The following is a 13,757-nucleotide window of genomic DNA, read 5'->3' on the forward strand; positions in this document are numbered from 1 at the left end:
GACAAATGAAAATGATTAAAATCATTGAAAGCATTGAAATCATTGACTAAATCAATAAGCACACACACTTGTGTGTTCGAAATCATTGAACGAAGATGGAATATCCAACTTCATCACCTATTACATGTGGTTGTCCAGTTTTCGAATGCAGAGTTCAATCACAATCCTCAGATGTGATTTGATAGTGAGGTTATAAGGGAATTATGTACATGCATCAATAAGTTGAAAGCATGGTTAAGTGAGTGATTAAAATCATTGAAAGCATGGTTAGGTCACTTTATGATTTTAGAAGCTTTCTCATATGTTGACTAAATCAATAAGCACACACACTTGTGTGTTCAAAATCATTGAACGAAGATGGAATATCCAACTTCATCACCTATTACATGTGGTTGTCCAGTTTTCGAATGCAGAGTTCAATCATAATCCTCAGATGCAATTTGATAGTGAGGTTATAAGGGAATTATGTACATGCATCAATAAGTTGAAAGCATGGTTAAGTGAGTGATTAAAATCATTGAAAGCATGGTTAGGTCACTTTAGGATTTTAGAAACTTTCTCATATGTTGACTAAATCAATAAGCACACATACTTGTGTGTTCGAAATCATTGAACGAAGATGGAATATCCAACTTCATCACCTATTACATGTGGTTGTCCAGTTTTCGAATGCTGAGTTCAATCACAATCCTCAGATGCAATTTGATAGTGAGGTTATAAGGGAATTATGTACATGCATCAATAAGTTGGTGGGATATCTAGGTGGAGCAGAAGATCATGTTGAAGTTGCACAATATTAAAATTGTGGACGATATGTTTGGGGGGAGTGATATTGCCATATTAATGAGGAAAACTGTTTCACCGAGTAACAAACAAAGCTTATACAACTTTTAAACTTTTTTTTTAAGTCACTTTCTTAAACAATGATTAATACATTTTCTTTGGCTTTGTAGCTCAATTCCCAATTCGCAAAAGCTAGCTATAAATATCTAAAGCTTTATTTGTAGTGCATTCAATTGTCAACGTAAATGAAGTGTCTATGAGGAAGTAATTTGCTTTTTTTAAAGTCAATAATCAATTCCAAATCTTTCTTATAATTATTTCTTAGTTATTTATCTCAATGAAAGATTATATTGAGAAAAGGAATAGGTTTGAGCATAAAAGATTGCATGACTTCGTAACCAACCCTTAAGCAAACCATAAGGATGAAGTTGATGCAATTAACCCTTAAGCTCTCTCTAGTTGTGATTTTTATCTTTGTAATAATGAGAGTAGTTTTAGTAGCAACATATGGTTTGGAATATTTGGATAATTTCTGACAAGCACTAGGTATCTTTTGGAATTTTTTAAATGAAGAAAATTGTCAACATCTCAATATAATCATAATTCATGCTAATCAATATATACTATTTCGATAATTCCCTGAAAGAGGATACATCTATATATAATCATAATTTATGCTAATCAATCTAATTCATCCCTGAAAGAGGATACAATTTGTAAAATGAAGCTGTGACTATTTACGGATCAGGTGATCCGTAAGCATTTTCCGGATCAACTTGATCCGGAAAATGCTTACAGATCACCTGATCCGTAAACTATGTCTGAGTTGTGTTATGGATCACCTGATCCATAAGCTCCTCCAAGCTTCCTTACTCCGACATCAATGGCGAAAAGGACAATGGTGCTTACCTCGACGGTCGACATTGACGATGTTGCCTTGACGATGGACGGTGGTTCGTGGTTCATGGCTCCTCTTCACGGCAACACGACTCCTCTTCACGGTGGTCTGTGGTTCGTGGTTGCTCGTGCTTCGTCGTTCGTGGCCGAGGAAGAAGAAGAAGAATCAAATGGAGAAGAAGAAGAAGGTAGCGCGAGGAAGAAGAAAAATGGCTTTGGGGAAGAATCAAAGGCTTTGAGAGAGAAGAAGAATCAAAAGCTGTACGAGGAAGAAGAAAAGAAACTGCAACGAAGAGGGGAGAGAGAGAGAGAGAGTCAAGCGTTTTTTAAAAAAAATAACCCAGGGACATAAAGGATTTTTCCTCTCAAGTGTTGGGTGCACCAACAAAAATGCTGGGTGCACCTAGCAGCACTCCTTACTCAAATGAAGAGACTTGAGTAAAAAGGCCTTTATTGTGCGGGAACGGGAAATTTAACCGTATAACTATTGTAACAAATTTGATAAAATAATTAATTCTAGAAGTTCATCTAAGTTGAGAGAATTTTATCGGACTTCAAAATTCAAATACAAGTACCTATTTATACACAAACGTCATCAAGAGATTATCTAGAATCCAATTAACAAATGATATTAAATATGCATTTATGCAACGTGTAGATTCTCAATGATATCAAGCATAATTCCAAAAAACTAGCTTACTAACAAGCATAATTTCAAGCATAACCCAACCTTTGTACTTTCAAGACCAATCAATTCTAAATTCTAATTCTAACTAAATCAGATTGACGACAATTAATGCATTCAAATTATGTATTATTTCAAGATCTTGAATTTTCTAACCGCAAATTTCTAGAATTCCTTAGTTTGAAGTGAAATTTAGTTCAAAAACCATTGCTTAGAGAGGCTTGAAAAAGTGAACTGCTGACAAAAGGAGAGAAGATAGAAGCTTGGGGAACAAGTTTCTAAAAATCTAATTCTGAATTCTAGTCCACACTTTTGTTCTACTTCCCTTCAATAATAAATGATAAGGATGGACAGTGGATCATGGATCTCATTTCCCGGAGAGAATCATTCCTTTTTCCTAAAAAAAATGGTACTCTTCCACATTATATCTATCATTTTCCTTTCCATTTTTTTTTTCATTTTCTCTCTATCTCAATTCCATCCACCCTATTACTCTTTTTCCTATTTCATTTTTACCCTTGCGGAGAAAAAGGACTTGGATTCCCTATGCAGTCAAACTTATAATCAGTGTGGTAATGGCATGGTGGGCTTGTCAAGGTTAACCAAGGTTTTGGACTGTTGACCTCGACTTACAAGAACCTAACTCTAATATATTACTTTTGGTATAAAAAATATCTAATATATCACTACTATAAGAGTAAGATTTCCAGTGGACAAGAAGTTGCTGATGAAACTCAGATTAAGTGCAATGAGTGGCCAAGCTATTAGTCTGAGTTTGTTCCCAGTATAATCCTTGATAATGGTTAATTTTTTAAATTAGAAGTGAAATAGAGAAAAACAAAATAAGAAGAAAAAATATAAAAAAGATAGAAGTAAAAGAAAAATAAATTTTGCTCGACAATTGTGTGCTACTTTTCCTCTTTTATAATTGCTAAAATGATGCAAAAGATTATCTTATCCCTAATTTAAACTTATCTCCTATGTGATAAACTTTAATATGACAGGATGTGTGAGAGGTGGATGAGGTTAACACTTTATTGTGTGACAGGATGTGTGAGAAACTTTAATATTGTTCAATTTTGGTGTGGTAGAAATAACATTATTGTGTGATCCAATTCTATATTTGACACGAACCATATAATGATTGGATAGGATATAAATTGTGCTCAAATGACCAAACTTTTGTTTCTTTAGAGTTACATATTTTTTTAAAAGAAAAGTATATTTTAATATAATCTTATAATTTTACAAATTATATAAATTATAAAAAAATCATAGTTTTATGTAAACTATAAAAAAAATTGTTTTTTCTTCATGTTTTTCCCCCTAAAGTTATTAAAAATGTATAATATTTTTACAATTATGGTTATTATCCAGAAAATTTTAAATTAATCTCTTAATTATTATTTAATTTTAAATATTTTGTTTAATAATATATTTTAAATTTATGTCAAAATTATATATCATGCCGAGTGCAGATTGTATATATTTATATTATATAAAAATGAATATATGTTACGACATGTATTGTATATAATTTAGATCCTATTCAATTATATTACTTAACACAGATCTCTCTCCGTAATAAGAAATGCAATGATCTTATATAATAGGATATGATTATTATTATGTAATGTTGCAACAACCAATTGATTACAATAAAATAGGATAGTTATCTAACAAATGTATTAAGGTAGTGATAAAATGAATAAAATATGTTTTTGTCCCTCGAAAAGTTTGAAATTTGTTCATACAAAATTTTTGGAATGTTTTTTTTCCTTATAAAATTAAAATGTGTTATTTTTTTTTTCTGAGAGCTAGTGTTGGACAAATTCGAACCTACGTGACATTTAAAAAAAATTAAATCATAAGCTAAAATATATTTTTTGTCCATATAAATATCAAAATATTCAAAATTTGTCTTTGTAAAATTTTGAGTCTTTTTTTCATCCTCAAAAAATTAAAATCTGTTACTTTTTGCCCCGAATGTAAGTTCAAGTATTCAAACTTACGTGTCACTTTTTTATTGGTTCCGTTGATGGTTATGAGAGTGGATATTTTTGGAGATTAAAAATCGTCACAAAATGCATAAAAAACCCACAAATTTGGGAATCCCTCTTCCTTAACCTCCTTTTTTCCTAACTTTCTGCATCTTCTCCGCACCCAAGCTAATCCAAGAGAAGTGAATTCAAAAGTTAGGTTGTTGAGTTTGTTGGCCGCGTTTCATTCCGATAGAACATTAGAAATGGTATTCATAATGTTAAGTTTGAGAGTGAAGGTGTTAGGTTTTCATAAGGAAGGGAAATTCAAAGAAGAAGAATAAGATGAGAGGGTCAATAAGGTGGTGTTGGTCATTTCAATTGAACAAAATATTTAAAAAAGAAAAAGAAAAAAAAATTATTTAAATTTGAAGAAGATGAAGAAAGTTAGGGAAAAAGGTTAGGAAAGAGAGATTTATAAATTTGTTGGGGGGGGGGGGGGGGGGAGGTTGCATTTTTTGGTGATTTTTAATCTTAAAAATCACTCACTCTCATAGTCATCAATAAAACCAATGAAAGAGAGACACATAGGTTTAGGTTTGAATACCCGAACCTATGTCTGAACCAAAAAATAACAGATTTTAATTTTTCGAGACACAAAAACTCAAAATTTTGTAGGAACGATTCCGAACATTTCGATATTTATAAAAATGAAAAACATACTTTAGTCTATAATTTAATCTAAAAAAATATCACGTAAACTTAGATTCATCCAATTTTGACTCTAGGCAAAAAAAACAAAATCATTTTAAGCTTGCCAGGTTAAAAAACAAAAAATTTTGTACAGTTTTAAAACTTTTTGATATTTATAGAAACAAAAAATATATTTTAACCTTATAAAATATATGAACTAAATAGTATACAAAACTAGTTCAATAAAGTGATGATAATAATTGCAAAGTTGTTGATCAATACTACATGCTCTTATTTGAATAAATTTCTCGATAAAGGTGGTAAAATCAATTAATTTTTTTCACAAGTTACAACTTCTGAAAAAATTAAATATGAAAAATTACAAAAAAAAAATGCCAAGGTATATAAACCACCCTTATTTGAAATTTATTTGATTTGTTTTACTTTATTATTTTTTTCTCATAAGTTTGTTGAGAACTTTATCCAAACTAAACTTACTCCAATTTTAATGTAACAAGAGCCTTACATCTAATGTGACTTGTAATAAGGGTACTTAAGCATGAATCCTGACTGTAGGGAGTAAAATGCATCAAGAGCAAGAATTTTGCAAAATAAAGAGAGATAATGAAAGTGCACAGTTAAAATAGGAAAAAATATCTCTGGCCAAATACATTAGAGAAAGTGGCAAGCTACTGCACTGAGCCACTGACTAACTAATAACACTATAATAAACTAAAGATATTTAAGGGAAACCATTGCAAACTGGCTGAAATTTAATACCGTATAGAGTCATGAAATTTAACACTATAATAAGGGTACTTAAGCATGAATCCTCAACAACTACCTTAAGAAGCATATAATATTGTTTTTCTGCATATGCTAACCACCTAAGCCCCCTCAATTATCACCATATTCTAAATGGTGCAATAAAAAAGTGGACCAAAAGAGAACCACGGTATAACAGAAATGAAAGAACTCCTAATGAGAACCACAACTCTAGCAATCTTTCTTTCTCCAATTAGGTCAAAGTTCAAAGATAGATTTAAACTGTACATATGTAAACTTTGTTGACTGTGTTAGTTAAAATCTTGCTTCCAAATCTTAGAGATGGCAAGATTCCATCTTTACATTCTTCGTAAAATGTCCAGACAATGCTTGTCAAGCCAAGGCCGAAATATTCCTTCGTGGGTCACATTCTGCAAAATACATCAAAAAAGGGCATTAATATATCTACTATTATATGCAATTCAAAGTTAGCAGAAGATGTATACAAGAACTCACATTCTCACCAATGTTAGAACATGTAAATATGAAATTATGAAATGATAGACCAAATGAGCCAACAAATGTAATAAAAAAAATTGCACAAGTGTGTGAATGCAAAGTCACCAAATTCATAAGTACTATTAAATGAGCAATTTCCTACTTTACACGACCAGTAGATCTAGATCCAGTTGTCACATGCATTTGTTTTTATAATTTCAGAACTAAAGAAAATGTGGACGATAGAAACGATATTTGCCCCAAAACCAATGACAATGATCAACAAACAGATTAACATAATTACCAACACAACTCCGAGGGAACTTGAGGGTGAAAAGTGGGCTGGAGAAAAGAGTTATGTGCTCTAAAGTAAATTCTAGTTTTTCTTCCTTGTTTAAAACATACTGCATGTGGCCATATTACTCATATCAAGAACTTTCTTCGCACAGAAGATTAACAATTACAATCAGAAATGATTCTAAATTCCATACCATAAGAACCCATCACCCCTCCTAATAATCCACAAACAACTTAAAGTTAAGAAGGTTCATTTCATTCTCATCACAATTACTCAAGTTGAAAATAGCCTAACAGGAAATTATGTGAACAAGAATCTACTGACGTACTTGCAACCAGAAAACAAATCCACGCACGAGAAACAAAACCCTTTCCGGTTTTTTGAATTCAGCAATTGCTTTAGCTAGATCTGCATAATCATGAAACAAATATTTGACAGAGGATGGCATTAGATTGAGCGAAGAAAGTTATACAAGAACGACAACAGAAGCACCTGAAAGTCCAAAAAGAAGCAGAAGCAACCTAACAACTTGCACAAACCATAGGTTTTCATAAATTTAGACCGCAATGAAGCACCCATCAGAAAAATCTAACCAAATTATACTGATGATTAAAAAACAGTAATAATCCGTCACAAGGATCCCCTTGGGTTATAAAAGGCAGGTATCTTGGTCTACCTTCACTAGAGAGAATCAAAGGTTCCCCTACGTTATATAGAGATTACGTTAGTTCTTTGCTCTTGAGCAAATTACTAACATTATATTCATTTATGTGGCTCAACATTATTTCCGTTACATATGTTGTTTTGGAAGAGCTTATTTGAGGTTATAGAGATATCTTGTGACCTTTCTATAAGCTCATTTTAGCTTATGAATAAGTTCTCATTTGAAAAGAAATTATTGAATAAGTACTTATAGAACCTCCTATATTAGATTTTTGGTTTTACAGACACCCCTGTTTCTATTATAAGCAGATGCAAATAACCATATAAGTATGTTCAAAATACAAAAAATGGTGGTAGTTGTAGGTTTTCTGACAAATGAAATGAAAATATTAACTTGCCCTTATTCAAATAATCCAACCAAGAATTGGTCGGTCCATGCTTAGATTAAAGAAATGTTTTATACTGTAGGTGAGGAACAGATCAAAAGTGAAAACCATTGAATCTTAATTCTTGACAGCTTGGTTAGGATTAAACTTCACATTAACAATTTATGAATAAAAAAAGAACATTAAAAAAGTCAAACTAATTGAGAAAATAATGGACTTACCAGGGTACAAGTCGAGATATGATTTGTGGAAACCCCTTGTGGGATAAGACTTGACCACCCCATGACGTGTTTCTCTATGACGTTCCTTTTGCTTTTTCTGACGTACTTCACACAGAAGTCTATCATATTCTTCTTGGTCATATGGCCTTTGAAGATCATTCATAAGTCTTCTCCTAAACTGAGAATTATCGCAAGCAGATAATTGCCAGTTGCCTTTGGGGTTCTTTTCAGTCTCGAACCACTAAACACACAAAGGCATTACCAAGTTAAAAAATAATTGTTCACTTAATAATGTGCCAGTGTGTGTGAACCATATTCATATTATGAACAATACAGTCACATTGTGTGAAATTAAAGAAAGACACTTACAGATGAATCGAATGTTCTGGAAGAAACAAATGGAGTGTTTTCATGAATTTGATCAGGTTCTAGAAGAATAACATCTGGTTCAGAGGAATTACTGTCAGTGTCACCATCCACGTTGTCCGTCTTTGAGGTATTCCTCTCAGACATAAACTCCACCTCACCATCAACAATCAGAACAGAATTCAAATATTGTAAGTAATCTTCATCAACCTCACTCGGTGCATAATCAAGAACTTGTGAATTTTGCATAACACTTGATCGCTTTCCTATTAATTCACTAGGTATATAATCATCCCTACAAGAATTCAGGAATATCTGGTAATCTTCATCTGCAACAACTGACTCCATATTAGTCTGGCCATTGTTCTTGGGGACACCAGAAACATCTTCCCGTGGCATTTTCTTACTAAGTCCTTTTTTAGCCTCCAAATTCTTCTTAGCTTTCATTGAGCCACTTGTTTGTTTTCCTACTGAACCACTCCTTTTATTTCTTTCATTTTCAGTCTCACCCCTTTGTTTTGAACCCTTATCTAACTTGGGATTATTATTCAAGCTTTCTTCTTCCCTATAAAGATGATCATTATGGTCACTGTTGTGTCCAATGTTGATGTCATCATCAGAACCATCAACACCACCATCACAGACAACATCAATATGAGGATCATATGTTAGCAAAAAGAATTTGTAATCTTCATCCACTTCATCCTCTGACATATGTGACATATGACCCTCTTTTACTGTTAAACTTGCCACTTTTCCATGACTCTTCACAGTTCTTGTACCACTGTCACTGTGATTTTGCTTCAATCGTTTATTTGAACTTGAATGTTCAAATCTCTTCCATCGTCTTTCTAACCTATAATCCTCAGAATTAGGACCTTTCGGTTTCGGAATCTCTCTCACATCATCATAATCATCCAAGTCAATCGTGACCAAAGCAGGTCCCATTTTCCTTTAACAATAGCAGTGTCCTCCTTTGAAACAGGAATACTTACTCACTGTAAACAGAAAAAGGAAAAACAAAAGATTGATATCTTGAAGAAAAACATTGCAGTGAAAAATAATTATATGAAAAGTACATTGATTTTCTAATGGAGAACATGTTTTTTCAGTGCATTAATGAAAACAAAATTCAATCCAAAGTCCAAACGACAGATACATTACATCAATAGATAACAGTCCATTTGTTTGGTGCACATACAAATATATAATACACACTACAAGCAATGGAAGCTTAAAATTAAATGCATCAATAGGCATTAAAGCTGAGTTATATGCAACAGCAATTCGATCAACTGGCAAATTTTACTTTTTATTATTATTTTTTTGGAAAGGTTCAAGAGGATTTCTTAAATCAACAACCAGACTCAAATCAAATAGTTCTGCAAAGACATTCCAAGGCTTCACAACCAAACATTCAACAGTAACAATCATATTCATACCAATTCTGCTCATGTTATCTTCAAAATTAAGAACAAGATAATATTATAACAAGACGACACAATGTGATTTCATACATTGGGATTAATAGTATAACACTTCTGACGAGCAAGTCATGGCAAAACAAACGTGAAAATTGACAAAATAGCAACACCAACCAGCAATTGATGGCAAAATAAAAAATTTCCAAAGAACTAACTTGATATTCAATTATTCATTGAATTTTGAATACCCCACACAAGCTTAACCCCACCCCCATGGTATGACCCAGATCAGTAATATGTTTCATTTAGCAACACATTACTCAATTTCAATTGAAAGTTCAACATCAATCCTTAATAGCAAATCACAATCCAAGTAATTAGGCATAAGGGATTAATATGTTGAAGTTAAAATTAAATTATTCAGGTAGTATCCGAGTTTGATCCTTGCAAATTCTGAATTAATCAAAATTTCTTTCTCCTAATAAACCAGAATATTAAGTAAAAAAAAATAACAAACCACATTCTCAAGACCCATCATAATCAAACAAACGAACCACTTCCTCAAATAAACCCATTCCCTCATTTTATTTTTTTTTCTCTTCAAAATAACAGTTTGGTTCCTTTACCTATCTTTTCACCGATTATCACCCAATGCATGCACCCCTCCAATCTTTACACTCACGGTCTTTCCATGAAACCCTATATCCTACAAATATATAAAATTGATTAAAGCAAGAAAAATGGTTTTCCCTGGCGCAAACAAAAGTAAAAACAAAAACGAAAGGAAAAAAAGAACCTTAAACGGTGTGAAAAGCAATTTAGGTACCGTAACATCCAAGTTCAAGTTCCAAAACTGAACCAATAACTCTTTTTTATCTTTATTCGAGTGGGCAGTGACAGTGGTTCGTGATGTTACGTTCCGTATCCTTTCATATACCTAACCCACTGTCACATTAACACCACCCTCTAATTTTTTTATTATTTTTTCTTCAGATAAAAAAAAATCACCCTCTATTTTCTTTTTTCAATAAATATAAATACATTGCTTGTTATTATTCATAAGTTAAATTTTTGCCCTTTTCAAGAATGTATATTTCAATTATTATCGTTTTTTATCATTCACAAGTCAATAGTTAGAATCTAATAATTTTGATTTGATATAATATCATTGAGATAATGTATCTTATCATTACTCGTGACCAGTGAAATAAGATAATCTTAATTCTTACTATTTTTAAGGCGATTTTGATGGATGTTTTATAAATGATAAAAATATTTTTGTATCAAATATTTACCGTTGATTTAAAAATAAATACTCCTTTTATTTTCAAGTTTAGTGAAATTTATTTGTCTTTTCATATTCTTGAATCTTATTTGTATTTATTAAAATTATTTTATATTCTTCTTTTCCTTATTACGATTTAAAATTACTATTATATGCTCAGGTTTCCTGTAACAACAATTGAAAATGCAAAAGATAAGGTAGTAATTGGTTGGAGTGTTTTTCTGTTTTTATTTTCAAATAAGACAAAAAATGAGAGTGAAAATATAGATTTGTTTAAAACTTAGAAACATTTTTTAAAAATATTTTTAAAATAGGCAAAAAAAAATGAAAACATCAAATCAATATTTTTCTTTTTTAAATAAGTGAAGATTTGATAGTAATTTAGAGTACTTTCTTCTCGTAACCCACTAGGTCAATATTAATTGTGATGTAGGATTATCATTCATCTAATAAAATTTTGTATACAATAAAAATTAAACATGAGTTGAAAATTATTTTTAGAAATACACACTTAAATCAAAAGGTCAGTGTTTTTTTTTTTAATTTTGAAATAATTAAATATTCTTACCTGAACCTTAATCTTTTGGCTAATGTTAAGAAAGTACTCATTTTGTCTCCAATTATAAGATACATTCAATTAATTCACATTCATTAAAAATAGTTATTTTAATTAATCACATTAAATTTATTAATTATTTATACTATCATTTTAAAATAAATTTTTTCTATATTTTTATTCACTTAATTGTTTCCCATTAATGTTTAAAAAAAGAATAAATAAGTAAAGATTTTATAAAAAAAAATAATTAATACATTTAAAAATTAGAAAATAATTTTATAAAAAACAAAAAAAAAATCATCTTATAATCAGCAACAGTGACTATAATTAATAGTTTAAAATAAGTGCTCTTTACTTTATTAGTTGGGGCCACCGGAACTTCTTGGATCTGGATCCTGTCCATCGGGATACCTCTCCATCTTGATTTTTTTACTAAATGAGACCAATTTTTTTTTCGTTTTTTTCATGAGTCTTTTAAATTATTATCAAAACAGTCAAGTATTATGATTTCTGAATAAAAAGTCACACCATTTGTTACAGCTTACTTTTTTTTTAAATTAAAGTCATAAATTTTTTTACAAATTCAGTTTATTTTTTTTTATTTACGACTTCAAAGTTGTTTATGTTTATTTTCTTCTGACTTTACAATTTTGTTATTTTTTTTTGTGTAAAGTTTTTTGTTTTAGGTTTTTTATTTACTTGTATTTTCTTTTGTTTTGGTTTCAATTTTCCAAAAATTGTAAATAAATAAATTTTTAATTTTTCTTGTTATTAGTTTTATTTAATATCTTGTATATATTTTTTAATATTATTTTATTTAATATTTTTTATTTAAAATATTATATATATATATATAATATTATTTTATTTAATATATTTTGTATATTTAAATTTTACATAATTTTTTAATAATGTTATTGAATTTGATTTGTTTTGTAAATGAAATAAAAAACTAATATTATGTTATTTAATATTTTAATTGAATTATTAAATAAAACAATATTAAATGAACTATATACAATATTTTAAATAAAAAATATTAAAAAAAATATAGAGCATATTAAATAAAACTATTAAAAATATACATGATATTAAAAAAAATTGAAAATATTTATTTAATAAATAAATAAATAAATAAAATTATTTACAATTTAAAAAAAAATTGAAAGAAAAACAAAAAATACAAGTAAATAAAAAACCTAAAACAAAAAATTTTACACATGAAAAAAACAAAACATTACTACTTCAAAGTCGTAAGAAAAAATTGCGACTTCAAAATCATGAAATAAAATAAAAATATATAAACTTTTTAAAGTCGTAAATAAAAAAATTAATCTAAAGTGATAGAAAATTTACGACTTTGGTTGAAAGAAAAAATTAATAAATCATAATTGTGATTTCTTATTAAGAAGTGGTAACATCTATTAGACTTCTTTATAAGAAGTCTTAGCATCGTGACTTATTCTATTTTGTATAATAATTTAAAATCCACCCATAAGAAAAAAGCCAAAAAAATTGCCCCCATTTGCTTAGAAAACCCTCCATTTTCTCTCCAGCGGTACCGTGGTCCCTTAAATATAGCTAATGGCTAAGAAAAAATGTTTCTTTTTCTCAAACTCATATAAAAACATATTGTATGTTTTTTGTAATTTGTTCCTGACGCATGATATTACGTTCAACAAATCTTACTATAGTAAATTGGCCACTGATTTCAAAGGACCTAATAAAAAATAAAAATATTTAAATTATTAAATATAAAATATAAACAGTAAAAAATATAAAATGAACTTTTATAAAAAATATATTAAATATTAAAATTTTAAATATGCTTTAATTATTAAATAGATTTTTTATTATATATAATATTGAAAAATGAGTGGCAATAATAATTACTAAAGTATGTTCAACAATTTTTTATTGAAGTATATGTTTAATTTTAATAAAAACATCGATCAATTAAATAAAAATTAATAATAAAGAAAAATTTAATTAATACAATTAATTATTTTTCACTTTTTTCAATTTATCAAAATAATTTATTTTATTTCATAATTGCACACATTTAAACGAAATCAATTCAAATACTGAAATATTAAGCTTTATATTTGCAATTTCTTAATGATATTTAATTATTTTAAATCATTTTTATAACTCTGTTTGTCTAAATAATACTTTCAAATCTATTTTTTGTTTTTTTATTCTCTTCTTTATTTATTTTATTCATCTATTTTTTTTATACGGCTCTTTAACACTTT

General features: G+C 29.2%; 1 protein-coding gene across 1 annotated transcript; it reads right to left on the bottom strand.

Annotated features, from left to right (window-relative positions):
- Positions 1-5,724: 5,724 nt before the first annotated feature.
- LOC102659598 (uncharacterized) lies at positions 5,725-10,491 on the bottom strand. The gene is made up of 5 exons (XM_041007867.1): positions 10,285-10,491; positions 8,238-9,232; positions 7,869-8,109; positions 6,927-7,006; positions 5,725-6,233 (listed from the first exon to the last, which is right to left on the bottom strand). Exons 2-5 carry the CDS (start codon positions 9,180-9,182, stop codon positions 6,162-6,164), a joined length of 1,338 nt encoding a protein of 445 aa, XP_040863801.1. The 5' UTR covers positions 9,183-9,232; positions 10,285-10,491; the 3' UTR covers positions 5,725-6,161.
- Positions 10,492-13,757: the final 3,266 nt, after the last annotated feature.

This window comes from Glycine max, chromosome 13 (assembly GCF_000004515.6).
Source record: "Glycine max cultivar Williams 82 chromosome 13, Glycine_max_v4.0, whole genome shotgun sequence".
NCBI lineage: Eukaryota > Viridiplantae > Streptophyta > Magnoliopsida > Fabales > Fabaceae > Glycine > Glycine max.